We start from the raw sequence: 21,999 nt of genomic DNA, 5'->3' as shown, positions 1-21,999 counted from the left end.
AAGAGCAACTTCAACAAAAAGGAACGAGGTAGCTGGAAGTACCTTCTCCCTCAGACTGGACTCATTGTGCAAGAGGAGCAGTTCAAACCTGCAGACACATGGTGACTGCTGGTGACCCCAGAAGTCCCCTCAGAGAGATGCAGCAGTGCAGGGAAGCAGTGGACATGAAGGATTTCACTAGTTGGCAGTGAGTGCTAAGGGCTCAGTAGTCCCACACAAGAGAATGATTGGCTGGGAGCCATCTTGGAGAGGGGATGACAGAGATCGGAACTCAGAGTGGCTGCAGGCTCTATCTAGTGGCTCCCAGCTGGGCTCAGGACCATGGTAGATGATGTGCTGATGGCTGTAGGCCAAATGAGTCTGGTCTCATACAGAAGGTGCAGGCTCACTGAGATTATCCACTGTCCTACCAAAAAGCTGCTACTGGCTTGCTGAGATAAATCAACATGGATAGGAATGGTCTCCACAATGTTGTCTATCTGTCACAGCAGAGACAAACTTCAAATTGGGCTTTTCTCCTCTCTCTCTCATTTGTTTTGTTGTTGTTGTGGTTTTGTGTTTTCTTTCTCCTTCACAGTTTGATCTTGGTTTTATATAAGTGTGAACATGGCTTCTAGCCACTTTGTGGTTGTGGTTCTGTTCTATTCTTTTTATCTTTTTCTTCTCTCTTCCCCTGCATTTTTCTGCACCACTTTTCCAAAGTTAGCATGATCCTCCTTTGTCCTCCAGCCTTAATTTTAATCTCTTCCTCTTCCACTTCTCTATTTTTTCTGTAACCCATTTTAAATTTTAAACCCCTAATGGCAAAATTGACATATTAAGGACTTGTATACTGCACATAATTTTGTGGTTTGTTTTAGATTTTGTTACATAACCACAAATCTAATTCATGTAATTAATGGTGCCAAATTAACAGTTAGCTAAGTTTGTAATTTTCTAGGATGTGTTTGATTCCATTGCCATTGCTGATGGTACCATTATAGCCCAAAGTGACATAATTGTTCTAAATAGCTGTTCTTTCTGGAATTCCAAGACTGAGATTGACTAAGGGTCACAGCAAATAATGTGGCACAGTGCCAAAGAACTAGGGACTGGGTGAAACAAGCAGTAACTTCTCATCCCAAACAAATTGAAGATGTAGGATCCTGAAACAGACTCAAAACCCAAAAACCAGCTACACCTGTCATTTCCTAAGGGTTCTAAATACTAGCAACAAAGCAACCCACCATATGCAGTTTACAAGCATCACCCCAGGAATTAAACAAAAAAAAAAAAAGAAAACAAAATGAGAAGACCCTTGAACAAGATGCAACTCCAGACATCCAGTTCACCAAAGGCAAACCCAAGGTGCAATGAGGTGAAACAATCTGAAAGCCACTCACCTGGCCTCTCTAAAGTGGTAACAATAAAGCAATTGAATGAGGTTCTAGAAAATATCAAATCAGATATAATTTCTCAGGTAACTTGAGATGGTGTTCACTATGAAAACCATGCTTAGTAAATCTAGAGAAGACCGACCAAAAACCAGAGGAGCTTTAGAAAATGATGGAAGTCATGAATGCTTAGCATAGGAAAAAATGGAATCCATATGGCAGATTCAAGCAGACATCCAGGAGAATAAAAATTCCACTGAAAGTGCCCACAACAGATTAAGCCAATATGAGGACAGGATCTTAGATATACAAAACAGGCTTGTGGTTAGCAATTGTGAAAAGAAAGATTTCTTTAAAATAGCAACAGACCATGAGAAATCAATACAGCAGCTACTAGATGAGGCAAAAAAAGAATACCTTAACATCGATAAGACTCAATGGAAAAGCAGGAGATACCACAAATGATATAATAAAAAAAACTTCACAGACATCATGGCAGAAAACTTTGCTGGCACACAAAAAGAATTTGACATACAGCTAAGTGAAGCATATAGAACTTCAATTAGCCATGATAAAAAAAAAATCTACAGCAGGCATATCATAGTCAAGATTTCAAAAAAAATTCAACATAATAGAATCTTAAAAGCTGTTAGGGAAAAGAAACAAATCACCTATAAAGGAAAGCCCATCAGAATCATATCTGCCTCCTCAGCATAAATCCTGAAGTCAAGGAGAGGTTGGAATAAAGTCTTTCAAGTACTTTTTTTTTTTTTTTTTTTTTTTTTTTTTTTTTTTTTTGGTACCAGGAATCAAACTCAAGCCCTTGTGCTTGCCAGGCAGGCACTTGTACCACTGAGCTATCTCCCTGGCTCAAGTTCTAAGGGAAAACAATCTTCAACCTAGATTGATGTACCCCACAAAACTATCTTTCAAAACTGATGGAGAAATAAGATACTTCCGTGACAACGAACAACTATTGAAAGTTATGACAACCAAGCTAGCACTCCAAAAGATTTTGAAAGATAGTTTTGTGGGGTACATCAATCTGGGTTGAAGGAAGGAATCCACCAGGCAAGGTAAACAATTAAACAGAGGGAAGGGGAAAAAAAGAGGGGGAGCCAACAACAGGAAAATAACATGACAAGGGTAAGCCAATACATTTCAGTTATAACCATCAGTGTTAATGGTCTCAATTCACCAATCAAAAGAAATAGACTGGCAGAATGGATCAAGAAGCAAGATGCAACAATACGCTGGATACAAGAAACACCCTGAATTCGAACACAAATTCGTAGACTGAAAATCAAAGGTTGGAAAATAATACTCCATGCAACAGGAGCCCAGAAAAAAGTAGAAGTAGCTATTCTATTTGCACACAAAGTGGATTTGAAGCCAAGACTGATTAAGAGAGACAAAGAAGGTCACTACATCCTTGTAAAGGGGATAATTGAAGAGGAAGAGATAATAATCATAAATATATATGCAGGAAATACCAGTGCACCCAGCTACATAAAACAAATATTAATGGATACGAAAAATCAAATAAGCACTAAAACAATTGTATTGGAGAATCTCAATACACCCCATCACAAACACATCAACTAGACAAAACATCAACAATGAAATATTAGAACTGAACCAACCTTTTGAACAAATGGACTTAGCAGATGCCTATAGTGTTCCACACCTCAACATAAAAATACAGATTCTTCTCTGCTGCACACAGGACATTCTCCAAAATAGACTATATACTAGCTCATAAAACATGCTTAAGTAAATACAAAGGAACTGAAATTATTCCATGCATATTATCAGGTCATAGTACAATGAAATTGCAGATCAATGGTAAAAGAAACCACACGAATCTCATAAAAACATGGAAATTAAGTAGCATCCTTCTGGACACCAATGTGTCACAGAAGGAATTAAAGAAGAAATTACAATTTCTACAATTAAATGATGATGACAATACAAGACATAAAAACATAAGGGTCACAATGAAAGCAGTCCTACAACAGAAATTTATAGCGGTGAATACCCATGTCAGGTAAACAGAGCAAGTACAAATGAACAACTTAATGGTGAACCTGAAATGTCTAGAAAAAGACAAGAAAACAAAGCTAAAAACACATACTAGACAGGAAATTATAAAAATTAAGTCAGAAATTAATGTGTTGGAGACTAAAAAAAAACAAAAAATTAATGAATCAAAGAGTTGGTTCTTTGAAAGATTAAATAAAATTGACAGACCCTTAGCCAACATTACCAAAAAAAAAAAAAAAGGAAAGAAAAGACTCAAATCCACACAATTAGGAATGAGAAGTGTGAAATCACAATGGACTCTGAAGAAATCCAAATGATCACCTATACTATACCTACTTGGGAAACTTATGTTCTAATAAGACTGAGGACTTTCAATAGTGGGTAGCTACTGAAAAAAATCATATTGTGGGGTACAGAAAGTACCACTGCAATTTCAATCACAAATACCAAAACGACACCCAGGATTTGGAGTCAGATTTATTTATGTCAACAGGCACTGATCAGGATCATTCCCAAAATATCAGGCCCTGATCTCTGGTGGTCTAGGGCTTATATGGGATAAGCAAGCAGGAAGTACAGAGGCAGAATGGCTTGTCAATCGGGGATTGGTTCTTACAATATGCATCATAGTGAACACTTATGCATTACAGTGACCAGCCCTTTCTAAGAAAATAAAGTAACAGGTAAAGTAAGTGGGATCATACAGAAATCAGAGGAAAATCCAGCTGTCTTTTATAACCAATTAACAGAAGGCTTTCACAAGTATACTAATACAGATGCATCTTCCAGGGAGGGAAAACTGTAGTGGCACATCTTTTCACCTGTCCATCATCCCTAGATATGTGGCCTAAGTTACAAAACTTCAGATGGGGCCACAGACATAGCCCAATTGCCAGACACATCCCTTGCTGTGTTCAACAATCAGGACCCAGAGGAGAAACAAAAGAGAAAGTATAAGATTACAGCTGTGCAACTGCTAACACTTTAAGCCCACCCACATCATCTAAGGGAAGACCCAGGTACAACCAAAGAAAAGGTTTCAAGTACAAAGAAACTAGAGACTAGGCATGAGATCACACCAAGCCTCTAGCCTTATTTTCAGTTCCTGAGGAACCATAAAAACCAGTCTATACCCCCAGGAAGATAAAAGGGCCTTAATACAGGGGGAAGTGATATTTAGGGAACAAACTGGTCCTTCCCCAAAGGATAAAGTGGAAAGCTTTAAAAACACATCATGATTCTTTCCATGTGGGAAGAGAGGCTACAGTGAAAATGGTCACTCAAGTTTTCACAGGACTAGGACTAGCAGTAGCCACCTGACAGACCTGCAAAGCTTGCCCACTCTGTAGCTATAGTAACCTGGACAAGCCCAAACTCCCTCCTTTATTAGAACATGTAAAGAGGAGAGGGGCATTCTCTGGAGAGGACTGGCATCTAGACTTTACCTATATGCCAGCATGTGGAGGATTTAAATAGATTTGTGTCCTAATTCATGCCTTTACAGGATGGACTGAAGCTTTTCCTACTAGCTCAGAAAAGGCTATCCAGGTGATTCAAGATGCTTCTTAAAGAAATCATCACCAGATTTGGACTACCCCAGTCTCTCCAGAGTGACCTTCTTTCACCTCCCAAATAATTCAGGGAGAGGCAAAGGCTTGAGAAATAAAGTGCCACCTGCATGTCAATTGGTGGCCTCAATTTTCTGGAAAGGTAGAGAAAGCCAAACAGACCCTAAAGCAAGCTCTGGCAAAACTTTGCCAAGAGATGTCTGAGTCCTGGCTCCAACTGTTACGAGTAGAACTCATTAGGGTTCATAAAATGCCCAAAATTAGGCTAAGTTTGAGCCTATTTGAGATGTTATGTGGAAGGCCGTATCTCATCAATCTGGGCCAAGTACAATAGGCTACCCAAATGTATGGGATCAGAGTCCTGCCAGCTTCTGGCCCAAGGGGACCACCCAGTGTCTGCCCTGGAACTAAGTGTTTGTGTAAAGTTGGAAAGGGGGAACACCAGCACACCAGTTAAAGCCAAAATGGAAAGGTCCCTTCTCAGCGATCCTTGCCACACCCACTGCAGTAAAGGTGGCACAGGTAGATAATTGGCTTCATCATTCTACATTGGAACTAGTCCCACCTGAATTGTCTGAAAAACAAGATCACCCAAAAGGAGAAAGCTACTTCTGTCAGCTTCTGGAAGACTCGAGATTTCTCTTCAAAACGCAAGACTCCAGTACTGCTACAGATAAGCAAACGAGATTATGCCAAGGCCCTGGCTCTCAGACTCTTAATAATGTATATAACATGCTACTCTGACATATACTCTTCTCTACAGGAAGTGTGGAAATCTGATCTGCTCCTCACATTTGGGCTGATAGTAAAATTTCTTTCTTCCATCAAACAGGCAGTTTGACAGTTACTAACTTTTCTATTTCCTGACAGATTTTTTCTTTCCTCAACTCAGCCAGCAAGCCATAGATAGCATCCCAAGGTAGTTGGAGAGCACATAATACCTAGGAGGTAGGGTGTACAGCCCCTTCCAGCTTGAAGAAGTTACAGAAGACAGAGACCTCCACTCCCTCAGCAGTTCATAAAGAATTATAAGATTTATATCTCTCAAGGGGAAATGCTATAGGAGGTAGGGCATGGCAAAGCTGGCTAGGGCAGTAAGTGGGACCTGTCAATTACAAGATCCAAGGGCAATGCCAAACCATTCCCAGGACCCCGTATGTAGAACGTTTTACAAGTTCCCATGAGGTATGGACAGCAATAAAGACACAGATGCCACAGGAGCCCACTATCATGACTCTTCACAGTAGCCCACCCTTTGCCCACAGTGCACTTTAATTTTTGCTTTCATCCTTTCTCTTGTTTGGCCCAAGTTCACTCTGCAGAGCTAGTTTTTCCCTTAACGCTTCACCCTTCATTTTCAAATAAACTTTTGACACTGTTTTTGGCTTGTCTCATCCAATTCTTTGTTCAAGGCAAGTAGGCCCTGGAATATGTTTAATTGGCGAGCCATTTCTAAAGAAACTACCTGATAACAGGGAAACAATCCCTAAACCACAGAAAATGAAATATAAGCCCAACTGTGCCTGTGTGGAGGCCTCACAGCTCATCCTCCCCAAGTGTTTACTTCCACCCTGTTTCACTAGGACTTCCAGTATTTGTTAAACAAGGGTGGTGAAGTGTATGACTCCAGGTCTTAGAGAAAGACATCAGCTTCTCCCCATTTGGTATGTTAGCTGTTGGCTTATTGTATAGAGGCTTTACTGTTTTAATATGCACTGCTTTTTTCCCCCTTGTAGAACTGGGGATCAAACCTAGGAGCATTCTACCACTGAGTTACATCTCTAACCCTTTTTATTTCCAGACAAGGTCTCACTAAGTTGCCAGGTTGAATGAACCTAATCTTCTTTCCAAAAGAGTTAGTTCCAGGTAGCACAATCTTAACCACTGCCTATGTAGAAGTAAAAATTTTAAACTTGTATTCAGTACTCTCCTGCTGACTTAAGAGTTCAGATTCTAAACTACTGCTTTCCTAAGAATTTAAATGATATCCCTTATCCTGTTTATCCTCACAAAGTATTACAAAGAAAGGCCAGGGATGTAGCTCAGGGGCAGAGTGTGTGTTTAGTATGGGTGAAGCCCTAGGTTTGACCCCAGCACCACACACACACACACACACACACACACACACACACACACGTGTGCACAGAAAGAAAAATATGGTTTTGTATTTTAAATTACTCTTATGTAATTGAGTCATCTAAGAATAGTAATTATTGAAAATGAGCAGTGTTGGTTTTTCAAATACAGGAGGAAACACAATATAGTGGTTGATGAAGTTCATTCTCTTCAGCAATTCTGGTTGAAAGCTAATTGGTCCCGAACCAAATCAAATTTCTCCCTAAGATCAATATTAAACTTAATCACTGAATTTGATTCAGTTCACAACCAATTCCTTTCTGACCAAAATCAGGGAAAAAATTAAGTTCATCAACCAAGGTAGCACTGTAGAAGACTGTACTCTTGGACAGCTGCAGGAATCAGCCTTCTATTAATAATCATGAATGTTTATAGCATCACAAGAGAAAATGTGAAGGTACATTATAACCCCTACAGTGGAAATTTTTTTAAGCCCCTGGAACATGGTGGGCAGGGAGAGATGCTGAGTATTGGGTAACACTTTGAGAACAGCTCACTCATCTCATCTCTTTCTTCTGATAATACCTCCGAATGCAAGACAGCAAGTCATGTGAACACTGAATACCCCACCAAGGTGTTAGTGAAAATGACTTTCTCTCATGTTTTTTGCAGTTTTATTGATACCAAATTATTCACAAGCACAAGCAGACTAACCCCACCAAGTAAGGACCCTGTCTGGTTCCTGGCACTGACATCACAAAGCAGTAGTGAGAGTTTAGAGAGGTACACCAAAACTTGGAAATTTCTGCCACCAACTTTTTCATTTTAGAGAATGGACTTGACTTGAGGCCACACAGCACTGAGCGAAGATTATAACACATTCCCAGCATATGTCCTTTCCCCTGTACCATGCTATTTTTCACTGTATTTAAAAACAAATTAAAACTGACAGTTTTGTTCCAATACAAAGTCCAAATGCTGAGAAAAACCCTGAAATAAGAATACAACATGAATAGAATAATAAAAATTATTAACTGCACACAAGAATGTCTATATCAAGTGAAAAAGGGTCATAAGGGGTTCACAGCCTTGTGGCAGATATTTTTAAGTAACAGCTTTATTGAGATATAATTCACATACATTTTTCACTTTTTACGCAATTCAGGCACGCTCAGTATATTCAGACTTGTATAACCATCACCACTACACAATTTCAAAATGTTCTCATAATGACTCAAAAAACCTTGCACCCAGGGAGTCAATTTCCATTCTTCAACTGCACCCAACCCCCAGAAAACACTAATTGTTATGGCTTATATCCATGTGTACCCCCAAAGCCTCATGCACTCATCTGTGGTGCTTTTAGGAATGACTGGATCGTGGGTGGTACTGGATCAGCCTACTGATTAGTTTAGCATAGTTTTGCGTGTGGCTGAACAGATTTACTGAAGACAGAGATCCACATCGGGTTTCAGTACCATGAGGTGAAAGCCTTGTAGCCTAGATGGAAAAGGCAAAGCAGAAGAAAGCTGCTGCCTCTGGCCTGCTCTGCCATAGACTGTCTTTCCTCTGCCATGCTGCTCTGCTTTGGAACTAGCCAAAAACAGACTGAAACTTCCACAAACTGTGAGCCGAAATAAGCTTGTTCTCCTGTAACTTTTGGGTGTCAGCTATTTTGTCCCAGCAATTAGAGTAATTAAGACACTGATATTTCTATTAGTTTTTATATTCTGGACATTTCATATAAATGGAATCATATAATATGGAGTCTTTGAGTGATGTCTTTCACTTAGCATGATTCATTCATGTTGTAGCATGTGTCAGAACTTCATTCTTTCCTAAGGTGGAAAAATATGTCATTGTATGACTACATCACAGTTTGCTTACTTGTGGTCTGATAGACATTTGGTTGCTTTTTTTCTTTTTTGTGATATTGGGTGTTGATCCCAGAGCCTTTACATTGAGGCACATTCCCAGCCCTTTCTTGAGGCGGGTCTTGCTAAATCACCCAAGTTGCCCAGGCTGAGCTGAAACTCATGACCCTCCTGCCTCAGCCTCCTAGAGTGCTGAATTACAGGCGTACACCATTACTGGCTTTTGCCTTTTGTCTACTGTGAATAATTGTACTATGAACATTCATGGACAATGTTGACATACATTTTTTTGTGTGGACATATGCTTTCTATTCTCTTGCATATATACTTTGGAGTAGAATTGCTGAATTATACAACTCAATTTTAAACTTTTGAGGAGCTGCCAGACTGTTTTCTCAGATAGCCACGATATACGACTTCCCAAAAACAACATTCTGAGTGTGCCACTTCCTTCATATTCTTGCCAACACATGTTATTGTTCTTAACTCTAGTGTTAAAGACACACCCAGTGTGTTATGGTAGAGCTTCTGTAACAAAGCTAAATTAAAAGGAGTGCTCCGTGAGTTTCACACTGACAAGATACCCTGAGCAAGGATGTTCTGTAAACAATACTGATATACTGCCCTTTCCAACTGCTTAAGGCACCTCCTTGAGTCAAGGGCAGTGTTTCCCAAAAGATGTCCATAAACCAACCAGCAGCCCATGTATCATTAGAACCACTCAGAAAAGTAAATTTGCAGAATCCACTTCAGACCTGCTAAGCCAGAGACTGGGGAGGCCCAGCCTCAGTGACTCCCGGGAGTATGACTGTTCAGGCTCTCAGGAGGGCCGGAGCCCCTGCTAGTAACCTTGCCGCTGGTCTCCAGCTTTACATCTCATTAGTGACACCAGTGTGCTACTGCCACCCCTCACCCCCACAGGCAAGGATGACAGCGCCACAGGAAAGAACTGTTTGAGCAATTCAATCATGTACCTTAGGTGAAAGGGCTTGACGCTTTCTAGTAATAAGGGATATTTGTTCATTAAAATTGTTCACAATTAACTGTGAATACAGAAAACCTAATTAAACAGGAATATCAAAGCACTATCCAAGGCCAGTGATATAATTTCTCTGCCATTTAAAAATCTCTCAGCCAGGCACATCAGTGCATATAATCCCCACATTTAGGAGGCTGAGACAGGAGGATTGCGAGTTCAAGCCAGTGAGACCTTCTTTTTTCTTTCTTTTCTCCTTTACCTCATCCCAGTTGTTCCTTCCCTTTGAGCAACTTCTTTCCCTTTCACAGTATCTACTGTACCTTTTGGGTTTTATTTACTTTTTCAGGTTCTTATACTAGAATAAGACAATACGATGTTTACACATGCAGGTGTGATTTATTTCACTTTTGAGTATGGTCTCTAGTTGCATCCATTTTCCTACAAAAGCCTCAAGGTTATCTTTTTTTACAGATGAGTAAATATGTTGTTTTGTTTTTGTCTTGGCTGCTATTTCGTTTTCTTTTCTCTTTAAAATAAAAAAATAAATAGATTTGGGGAGGGACTACCTGGTTGCCCTCCAAAAAAAAAGTGAAAACAAAACAAAGTCAGTGAGACTCCATCTCAAAAAATAAACACATGTCTCAGAAGAAGTACAAATGGCCAATAAATATATAAAAAAATGTTCAACATCACTGGCCACTGAAGAAATACAAATTAAAACAACACTGAAATTCCATCTTACTCTATAAAGAATGCAAAGAAATCAAATAATAAATGCTGGCCAGGCTGTGGGGAAAGGAACCTACACAACAGATGAGTGGGTAAAGAAAATATGGTCTTGTACACAATGAAGTACTACTCTGCTATAAAGGAGGATAAACTTGAGTTACCTGTAGGAAAATGGAAGCACTTTGACACCATAATGTGAAAAAAAGATACTAAAGTTTATATGGCTTGTCTTTTATGAAACACCCAAAGTATAAATAAAGAGCAAAAATAAAAGATACCAGCAAGCAAGGAGATAGATTTCTTACAAACAAGGGAAGGGAATCAAGAGATGGTGGGAGGGAAGGATGACATGAGGAGGGGACATGAGATGTCTTATGTCCACATACTAATTCCTCCTGGTGAGTGCAGTAATTATGTACTAATTATGTACACATACTCATAAAAATAAGAAAAACAACTTCTCTATACATTTCTCATAAACATATTAGAAATTCAACTGTTTGGGTAGATGAAGTCTCTTTACAGTTACATTTTTATTACTTTCTTCAAATATTGGGTAGATTTACTGCTTCTCTGCATCTTCACCAGGAAGTAAGCGGCTTCAGAAAGAAAAAATCGGATGAAAGCCGCCCTGGTCTTCTCTTGCTTTGTAACTGCTCCACGCTGCACTCAAACCCGCAGGTGGATGCAGAGTACAAACCACATGGCTGAGACAGCAAAACACGAAGTCCAAGCAAAAACCGCCTCCCTCACAGCAAGACTGCAGGGACTTCATTTGGTCCTTCAACCCTAGCCCTCCAGGACTGCACTGGTTTTTAGAGCATTTCTCTGGTCTGGGATGGCACGGGACCTCCAAGAGAATTTAAAACCTTCTGGTAAGTGTCCAGAATATCCCGTGCGGTGGGTCTTTCTGCAGGAATTTGGCTCTTACAGGCCTTATGAATATCAAATAAATGGAATCGAACCATATCACTCCCTTCAACGTGCCCCAAAAGGAAACTGGAGACATCCGGGATTTTCCAGATATCTATCTTCTCATCATAGGAGGGCATGAGGTCGTCATGGAAAGGCACGTGCTCTCCATAGGGCCATAACTGCTCTGGGGCCACAAAATCCCCATGAAGCTCCCTGTGGCCACACTTCACAAACACCCCAGCGCTGTGGTTCACCAAGGGCAAGGCATCCAAGTCATTTGCCACGATGCTGAAGTTACTTGTCAGCAGGTACTGTGACAGCGTCTTGGGCAGGTCGTTAGAGTCACACATGACAAGCGTGCCCAGGGGGCTGCGATGCAGGTAGTTAATGATACCAACATAATCCATGGCCAGCTGCAGCCTATGTTGCCATGTGTTCACATTTTGGTACTTGGAAAGATTGAGTGTTTCTTCCAGATTGCTCAAGGAACCTAAGGGGTGATACTCAGTAAGAATAGTATTGTCCTCCTCACAGTAGCCAAGCAATGTGACAATGTGTTTGCTTTGCAAAGATTTCAGCATCTGCAGTCCATGGAGAAAATCGGCCTTCATCTCTAGACTGGTGAGCCGTGAGAGAGCAACTTTGCGTTCTTTCCATTCTGACAGAAACACCTGAAACAAAGACAGCAAACCTAAACTTTCACTGGAAGTAAACCGAGAAAAAGTAACTATCTTCCAAGTGGCAAATGTGATACAGAAGACACAGACTCAGCCCTTGCAGTCACAGAGCCACGCTAAGTCTGGTCATAAAGACTCATGAATACGCACACCACTCAGCAGGGTGCAGGCAGGCACAGTGGCACAGCCCTGAGGCCGCACTTGGAGGCTAGGACTGGCAGTTCGCAACCGGCCTTGCTACAGGGTAAGTTAAAGGCAGCCTGGCTGCACAGCAAGATCCTGTTTCAAAAAACAAAAACAAAAATTTCAGGGTAAAACAGGGCAGAAAGGACTCATTCTTGTGTGGATGCTGATAATCAGCTGGCAGCTTAGGGCAGCAGGTCTTAGGGGATGATCAGGATTTACAGCATAGATGTGGATAGCAGGGGCGTGCAGGCACAGGAGGGGAGACGGCTTCCAACTCACATGGCACAAAGCGTGGTCAGGAGAGAGACAGGAAAAGGGGGTGAGAGGCCTAGCGCATCACACAGAACAATGCTCATTAACTCGTTCTCACTAACTTTCAAAGGCAGCACAGTGAACCACAGACAAGACTGTTTTGGGGTAAGGAAAACATTTTTACATAGTTCTGTGATACTGCAGCTATAAAAGCAAGACCCAGAATACTACACAAACACAGGGACCGTCCATATGGCACACAGTGGATAGAAGAGTAACCGTATGTTACTGCCTTGAATTTCTGTCTCTCTTTTTTTAAATTTTTTTTTATTCGCACAGTACTTGGGACTGAACCCAGAGTCTTCACACTGAGCTACATCCCCAGCCCATTTTTCATTTTGAGATAGGATATCACTACATTGTTAAATTGCCCAGGCTGGGCTTGAATTTGCCATCTTCCTGCCTCAACCTCCCTGCTTTCTGGGATTACAAGGGTGTGTCATCACACTCAGCTGAATTTCTACTTTTTTTATTAGCTAAAACAAGTTTGCAGGGAGCACTGTAACTAAGGAAAGAGCTTGGATCCTTTGCTTAAAGACAGGTTCTAAAGTCAGAAATCCCTGGCTGTGCTGTGTCTTTGTTGTTCTCCTTCCTCCCTCCTTCCCTCCGTCCCTTCTCTCCACCCTGCCCCACCCTTCTGTCAACCAGGGCCTCAGGCACGGTGGGCAGTGCCCTCCACCAAGTCACATCCCTACTTCCTAAGCCATTTTGGAAACCAATTTTTTGGCATTAATCAAAAGAATTTAACATTTAAAGCAACAGCCTGTAAAAGATGTAAACCTGGAAGTATTTACTAAAGCACAAACTAGAACCTAGGAAGACAGGAAATAAAATTTTGGCGGGATTACCAATGGTGTTATTTGGTCACTATAATGCACATATTTATGGAGTTACAGCACATACAAAGTAATATTATTGTAGCAGAAAATGCCCCCCCACCCCACCAGTATACTTCCATTTGTTAGTTGCCCAGTAACAGTTCTGGTTACAGTTCCTGTTACTTTTGTCCCTGGTCACTGTGATGCACAGCTGATCACTATGATGCATACTGTATAAACCAATCCCCAATTGACAAGCCATTGTGCCTCTGTACTTCCTGCTTGCTTATTCCATATAAGCCCTAGACCACCAGAGATCAGGGCCTGATATTTTGGGAATGATCCCAATCAGGGTCTGTCCACATAAAATAAATCTGCCACCAAATCCTGAGTGTCATTTCAGCATTTCTGCTTGCTGTTGCATTACAAATGAACAAGAATTTATGTAATATTCTTCTAACTGCATGAAACAAGATACAATTAAATTACATACAGATGAAAGGGAAATATGTTAATATTTTAGTTGCCTTTCACTGTTGAGAATCTGGTTATTTTTGTCCTTTATACTTTTTGGTATTTTGCAACTCTTTCAAAATAAACAATCTGGGTGTGGTGGCACATGCCTGTAGTCCCAGCACTTAGGAGGCTGAGGCAGGAGGAACTGCTACATGATCAAGGCCAGCCTGAACTGCAGAGTGCAACCCTGTCTCAAAAAGACAAAAAAAAAAAATAGAAATAAAAATAAATATATTATTTTTATAATTTCAATTATTTTTTAAAAACTCAAAATTACTACATGAAGTCTAAGGATAGCTCAGTGGTAGAGTACTTACCTAGCATGCATGAGACCCTGGGTTTCAGTCCCAGCACTCAAACAGAGCAACGAAAGTTTGTATAAAATGGAGGTGCATTAAGAGGACTCTATTTCTTCTCGAGAGGAAGGTTCATTACAGAAAAATCCAGATAACTACAGCAGACCTTTTACTTTCACACTCAAAAGAAAAATCTTTCAGGATCTCAAATCCTTCAATCTGAGAAATTTCACTATGGATCATAATTTCTACAAAAAAGCCATTTTTGCTCTAGTTACTATATTCTCTAAAAATTTGAATTTTTAGTATTTTATATTGAACATGCTTTTCCTATAGATTTGCATCATCATTGGGGTGTTTTGTTTTGTTTTATTTTTTGTCTTTTTGAGACAGGGTCTTACTATACAGTTCAGGCTGGGCTTGAACTCACTTTGTAGCCCAGGCCGGCCTCGAGCTCACCTGGATCCTTCTGCCTCAGCCTCACGAGTGCTGGAATTACAGGCGTGCACCACCACGCCCAACTTTATTTTTGTCTTTTTGAGATAGAGTTTGACTCTGCACTTGAGGCTGATTTTGAACTCACTTTGTCGCCCAGGCTGGCTTCAAACTCACACTGACTTTTCTGCCTCAGCCTCCCAAGTGCTGGGCTTACAAGCATGTGCCACCACATTCTGCCTAAATTTGATATCTGACTCCAATCAAATACAAAAATCTTATTTTTTTGTTAGGATTCATTACTTCCTTAGATTGGCTCTGCATGACCATCATTAGCATTAGTAAATAGGTTTGGTCTTCTACACCCATTTTTCACATAAAAACAATGATCATTTTAAGGAAGCTGCTATTCTACACTCAATAATAAATGGCAAGCTTATCTGTCTCATGATTTCCTTCTGAACCTGCATTCCTATCGAATTCATTTTGGGGCCTCAGATAAGTGACAGATTATTAAGTATTATTTATTATTAAATAATCAGTCTTTGGGATCACTCACAGATATCTGAAACCTCCAGTGTTAAAAGTCTGCAAATTTAAAAAAATCTGCAAATAACATATTCTTTAAAAATAATTTCTCAGAAATCTCTAGTTGTCTTTCCATCACTTTCTAAAATATTCCTTTGGAGAAAACAATTAATGTACTTAACCTCTTTTTAATTATAAAATTAATCATGAACAGTTTTCTTGTTTAAAAACTCAACTACAGAAAGATAATGAGTGACCACATGGTGGTACACAATTACAGTCCAGCACTCAGGAGGCTGAGGCAGGAGGACCACAAGTTCAAGACCAGCCTGGACTACTGAATAAGAACTTATCTCTAAGAAAGTATTTGTCCTTTCCTCCCATTTTACTTCCCAATCCAAACCTGTTAACTGATTGTTATCCTCCCAGAAGTTTTTCTATGCTTTTGCATACATTATGGATGGAATTATAACACATATAAATAACTTGGTTTTTTCTTTTAACTGATGCCTCAGAAATCTTACCCATGTGAACATACAGCTTCCCCCCTTCCTTCCCTTCTTCTCTTCCCTTCCTACCTTCCTTCTTTTGGTGACACTGGGAGACTGAACTCGAGTCTTTACGCTGAACTACATCCCTAGGTCTTTTTTATACATTTTTAAATTTTTGAGACAGGGTCTCACTAAGTTGCTACACAGCCTGGGTTGGCCTCCAACTTATAAGCCTCCCACCCTAGCCTCCAAAGTTCTGGGATTATAGGCTTGCACAACCACTCCTGGCTTCAGATCATTCTTTTTAAAGCTGCGTAGGGTTGTACAGATGATCACCTTTTTTAAAAAAAGTACATATAATTTAATAACACTCATAAAACTTGGAATGGATGCTATCTAAATGTATTGAGGGGCTGGGGATTTAGCTCAGCAGCACAGCACCTGCCTGGCAAGCACAAGGTTGTGAGTTTGATTCCCAGTACCAGAAAAAAAAAAAAAAAAAAGTATTGAATTTTTTCTCTAATTTGTACTATAATTTTGTAGAGCCCTTTATTAAGATTTTATGTAACCCATTTTCAAAGATTTGACGGACATTTCCATTTTCTTTTTACAACAATGCTACAAAGAGTCTTAGCCAAGCATGGTAGTTCATGGCTATAACCCTAGCACTCAGGAGGCTGAGGCAGGAGGATCCCTGTGAGTTCAAGCCAGGGTTCCATAGTGGGTTCAAGGACAGCCTGAACTGCACAGCGAGACCCTGTCTCAAAAACAAACAAAAAAATAGCTTTATATTTACATGTCTAGACATCTGCACATCTTCATGTGCTTTATAAGTTAGGAAAATAGATTACTATACCATTGTGATTACCCTGGGAAAGTGTGTTAAAACACCGACTTTTACCAATAGCCTGTGAGAGAATCCTATGTCCAACATTCTTATTTATACACATTGCTACCAATCTTTGTAATTCATGCCAATTCGATGGATGAAAAACGCTTTACTGTTACAATTTATATTTCTCTGGTCACTAATGAGACTGTATCAGCATTTCTGTATTTCAACGGTTCAAAGGCTAGTCACCGTCCTTTTTCCAGTAGTCTATAGAATTGTTTGCTTTGTGCTTCTAATTACTAATAGCTCTTTATATCATCCATGGAATCCTTTATTATAAAAGTAAAAGACAAAACAAAAAAATTTAGTTTACATAGCCTTTTATAAAGTATTTAACTGTATGTAGTTCAATTAAGTTAATAAACTGTATGTAGTTTATTCACTTAATAAGTGTTTATGTCAAACAAAAAAGCTAGGCTGTATGGTTCAGCTCAGCGATGGGAGCAAGGCCCTGGGAGGAAAAAAAAAAGAGAGGGGAAGAGAATAGAAGGGAGGGAAGAAAAGAAGGAAAGGGAAGGAAAGGAGGAAAGGAGAGAGGGGAAAGAAGGAAAAGGGAAAAAGGAGAAGGAGGTAGAGTGGGAAGGGAAAGAAGGCAGAAGTGGGGTAAGGACAATAACAAAAATCCCTGCCATGACGAAATTTACATTTTGCTGCAGGAGGCAGACAGTAAGTAAAATAAACAGAGAATGTATGCTGAAAGTTGAAATGTGCCTTAACATACAACAGGGTTTGCAGTTTAGTAGCTGGGGCAGTGTTGGAGCAAGAACCTGAAGGAGCTCAGGAAATGAGCCATTTGCTGTGCGGGGCAGAAATCAGCAAGTCCGGGGCCCAGGAGGAAGCCACGCACAGGCTGCCAGGTCGGCCATGCCGGTGGGAAAGGAGCCGCCAGAGGGGCAGGTCTTGGAGGGCCTTGCTGTCCAGCGGACTCTGGCGCTCCTGGAGATTGTGAACAAGGAAGGATACCGTTTGACTTCTAACTTAATACCGCTGTAGCTGCAGGTTAGCCGGTTAGCACACTGCTCACCCTGCTCATCCCGGAGGTGAGGTGGGATAGGAAGCTGGGGGAGGGGCGATGGGGAAGTCTGGAAATTCCAGACCGATTCTGAGTGTACTGGAACTAAACTTGCGGACAGGTTGCGTGAATACGGGAGGACCAGAGAAAGTCAGGGTGCCTCCAAGGTCGCTGACCTGAGCAACTGGCCTGGTGGCGCTGCTGCTAAGAGGGGGATGAAGAGAGGAGCAGGCTTCAGAGGAAACCCTCCTTCGCCTTCAAGGGGCCTTTAAGAAAAAATCCCAAGGGGCTGGGGATTTAGCTCAGTGGCACAGCGCCTGACTGGCAAGTGCAAGGTCGTGAGTTCAATTCCTGGTACCGAAAAAAAAAAAAAAAAAGAAAAGAAAAAATCCCAGACAACTCAGGGACAGGCCTCTGCTGCCAACAACGCTGCGGGCTGGCTGAGGTCCCCAGGAGAAGCACAGAGGGTCCGCGGCCGGAAAGAATTAGGTGCCTTTGCAGGAAAGGAGGCTGAGGAGTGGACTCTGCGCTTCCTTCCATTCAGTTAAAAAGACAGTGGTTCCAGGCACTAACCATCAGAACCAGGGGTTTTTCTTCTTTTTACGGTATTACGACTGAACCCAGGGCCTCTGCGCCAAGCGATATTCCCAGCCCTTCTTATTTTGGCCTGTATTGCCCAGGCTCAGCTCGAAGTGGTGATTCTCCAGCCACAGCCTCCCAGAGCGCTGTAATTACAGGCACGCACCACCACACTCAGCTTAAAAACAGGTCAGATGAGGTCCTTCTAAACCAAGCGCGGAGATCTCTCCAGTCCACATTTAAGAAAACGAGACCTGTATCATCTACAACAAAAGCCAGCAGTTTATCAAGCTGCAACTCTATGGGCCTATTTCTCATTCTCTCACTGCCTTTTACTCTATCAGCCCCACAAAGAAGCTGCCTTTGTTTAACAGTTAAGCTTCTAGGGACACTGACTGGGCCAGGAGGCCCCGCTTCCCTAAATGACAGCCACACGTAGCAGAACATACATTGGCTGCAACGACACAAAGTTCCTGGAGCTTCTGAGAACTGAATTCACCCTGTGGTGTCTTTTTTCAAATAAAAAATCATAATACACTTGATCCTAGCCAAAAGGCCGAGAAGCGATATTAAATAAAAAATCAGAATAATAAAATCATTATAACCCATATTTTGAAAAGGAAAGCATTGTTTATAATCCCCCTTTACAATTTCTATCATTTTGCATTCTTATACAAAATATGAAGTCTTACAGTTGAAAATAATACACCTGGGTATCTTGCTTTCTTCACTTATCATTGTAAGGTTTTCTTCCTGTTGTTTCATGGGGCTCCTAACTACAGACTATCCCACTGAGAGGCTGGATCACACTTCAACTATTCCCTCCGACTTCTTGTCCTCTGTAGTTTTTCATGAATTTAGCTTTCTCCTTCTTTTGGGCTATCTTATTAAGCTATAGCCCCAGATGTGAGGTTTGAGGCCAGGAAGATCTTTATGGCTTTTTTCTTGAGGTGGGAGTCTCACTATACCGCCCAGGCTGGCGTGGAACCCCTGGGCTCAAGTGATCCTCCTTGATCACTCAGCCTCTGCTCCCAGCTTGGCCTTTATAGCTCTTAATGCACTACGCAAACTTGCTCTCCCAAGGGCCCCCCGCGATGGCAGCACAGACCCGAGCCCCACACTCACTCTCTTCACAGCTCCTTCCCCAACGCACTTTAACTGCCTCACTTCTGCTCTCAGCTCCTGGCAGGACAGCCAGGGCGAGCAGTTTCTCATCTGTCCCATTCTGAAGTAACCGTAGGGACAGGGCCTAGGGCCCTCACTGGCGCGTCGAGGGGAACTGACAAACTGGTCGAGGCAGAGGTAAAGAAGAGCATTCATGAGGGCCATGGTGAGCAGCAGCCCAAGCGCACGGGGCACTTCTCTGTGGGTGAGGCCTTGCCTGCTTTCCGCGGGTCTCCTTTCCATGGTGCTGTCCCACGTCGGCTCCTACAGGGTGACATGAGACAAGGGCTCGTAACTCTGTCAGTCACTTGCATGAGGGGGTTCTGACAACACTGGTCTGAAGGGGGGCACACACCCTCGGTTCTCTCCCACATGAGCCCCATAGGCTTTGGTGTCACTGTGGGGAGCAAGGGAGGCCCCGAGTCCTAGGCGTACACCAAGTACTCAATGATATCAGCTCCCATGATCACCTTCATTTATTGTAAGTGAAGCTGGGATTCACTTAGATTAGACTGGCTAGAGGGGCAGTGTCTGTCTCTACATCTTCGCCTTACCCACAGTAGTTTGCACTAAGTAGACACTCATGAATATAGTAAAATAAAAGCAAAATGCTGGGCACGGTGGTGCCACTGGTAATCTCAGCATTCTGGAGACCAGGGCAGCACTGCAAGTTCAGACCCGGGGTAGGCAACTCAATGACTCAGTGAGACCCTGTCTCAAAATAAAAAATAAAAAAGGACAGGGGATGTAGCTCAGGGTGACAGCCTTGGGCTCCATCCTCAGTAGCACAAAATAAATAAATAAACAAGTAAAATAAAATTCAGGTTTTTTCTGTTTTTGTTCATTTGCAGCTCACGGTGGAACTCAGGGCCTCTAGTGTGCTAGGGGAACACTCTACTATACACTGCACCCCTACCCCAAACCCTGAACATCTTTAATTAGCCAAGATTCTGTTTAGCAGGTATGAAAGGAGGATTTGTGTGGAAGAGACAGCTCAGAAATGAGAAGGCCCTGGCAATAGCGCGGGTAACAGTCAGCAACTCCATGAGGTAGAATTATAGCGGTGAGACAGGGAAAAGGCTGACTCAGGTAACCGTGGCAGTAAGTAATCCTGAGACAGCAGAGCCCATACTGGAGCCACTGCAGCGCTCAACTGGTGAGTCAGGAGGACACGGGTGAAAGACCCTGGGGAGAGCACACCTGTCACTCAGGTGCTGGGGCAGAGGCTGTTCAGGAAGTAGAATGAGCACACCAACACAACACACACGGCCCTTTCCGTGTGTCCCAGCTGAGCGTCAGCACTGGGGTCCACAGAGACACTCACAACAGAGCTGTCCCATGCGCCTCTTGCCAGGAGTGTCCTCCTCCCCCCAGCCAGGTCTCCATCCAGACACCTGGGTCCATTTGAGAGCACTGTGTCATGAAGCACCAAAAAAGAGGCTTGTTAGAAATCGTAACTGTACACAGACAAACAGTAATAGTCCAAATGGTTCACCTTTCCCAGGGGCCCTCTTGGAGCCTAGGCGGCCCTGGGGCTCTGAGGCCATAGTGCAGTCTTTAGGGAGCTGGCCACCATCGCCAGGGCCACGTCCACTGCGGCAGGTTCAGAGGCCTATGCGTCCTCCCCAGCCTGTTTGGTCCCAATCTGTTCCCTTCACCTCTGTCACTAGTCTGGGCCAGATACACAAGTAAATAAAACAGATTGGGTCCTCATGGAACTCAAGAGAAAATCCAGCAGAAGACAGACAATAAATAAGTAAATAAAAGTCTGTCAGCACCCTGTGATGACAGTTCAAGGATAGAAAATAAGTCAGGGAACTCCTCTGCAGGACAAAGCAGCCCAGATGACCTTTTGGAGGATGCACCATTCACTCAAGGACCAGGGGACTGGGAGGAGCCAGCCAGGAAAAACTAGAAAGATGGCTCTTCTACATCTTCTCCCTGAGATCATGAAATGCACCTATCATTCATCAAGCTGGACAACAGACACCAACCACGCCTGCCTCAAAGTTCACAGGGGACAATATTTCTCCCAGGGATGAGCTGCAGCAATAAAGGGTCAAACAACCCCCTTCTTTGAATGATCAACTACTTTTGTACTACTAAGAAACTGTTCTCTATGATCAAGATGACCAAAAATCCCACTTGAACTTTTTAATAAGAATGAAAAATTCAGCCGAGTGTGGTAACTCATTCCTGTAATCCCAGTACTCTGGAGCTGAGGCAGGAGGATCGCCATGAGTTCAAGACCAGCCTGAACTACATAGTGAGTTTAAGGTCAGCCTAAACTGCATAACAAGACCCTATCTCAAAAAAGAGAGAGAGACAGAGAGACAGAGAGAGACAGAGACAGAGAGAGAGAGAAAGAAAGAGAAAGAGAAAGAGAAAAAGAAAAAGAGAAAGAGAATGAGAAAGAAAAAGAAAGAGAAAAAAGAGAAAGAAGAGAAAGAGAAAGAGAAAGAGAAAGAGAAAGAGAAAGAGAAAGAGAAAGAGAAAGAGAAAGAGAAAGAGAAAGAGAAAGAGAAAGAGAAAGAGA

The 21,999-nt window shown here is 42.0% G+C and overlaps 1 protein-coding gene across 4 annotated transcripts in view; it reads right to left on the bottom strand.

The window, feature by feature from the left end:
- Nucleotides 1–10,747: 10,747 nt before the first annotated feature.
- Pomk (protein-O-mannose kinase) overlaps nucleotides 10,748–21,999 on the bottom strand; it is a 19,360-nt gene continuing 8,108 nt past the window's right edge. For 2 of the 4 annotated variants that reach the window (XM_005397078.2, XM_013520675.1), the window contains exons 2-3: nucleotides 19,425–19,727; nucleotides 10,748–12,228 (exon numbers count right to left, since the gene is read on the bottom strand). In XM_005397078.2, coding sequence (XP_005397135.1) covers nucleotides 11,458–12,228; nucleotides 19,425–19,706 — 1,053 coding nt within the window. In that variant the 5' untranslated portion in view covers nucleotides 19,707–19,727 and the 3' untranslated portion in view covers nucleotides 10,748–11,457. Of the gene's footprint in view, nucleotides 12,229–19,424; nucleotides 19,728–20,663; nucleotides 20,765–20,787; nucleotides 20,877–21,999 lie in introns of those variants that run through there. The other 2 variants (XM_005397077.2, XM_013520674.1) reach the window with 2 other exon arrangements.

This window comes from Chinchilla lanigera, unplaced genomic scaffold, assembly GCF_000276665.1.
Source record: "Chinchilla lanigera isolate Chin_1 unplaced genomic scaffold, ChiLan1.0 scaffold00056, whole genome shotgun sequence".
Lineage (NCBI taxonomy): Eukaryota > Metazoa > Chordata > Mammalia > Rodentia > Chinchillidae > Chinchilla > Chinchilla lanigera.
The sequence above is the reverse complement of the archived record's forward strand: the minus strand, read 5'-3'. Positions and strand labels throughout refer to the sequence as shown.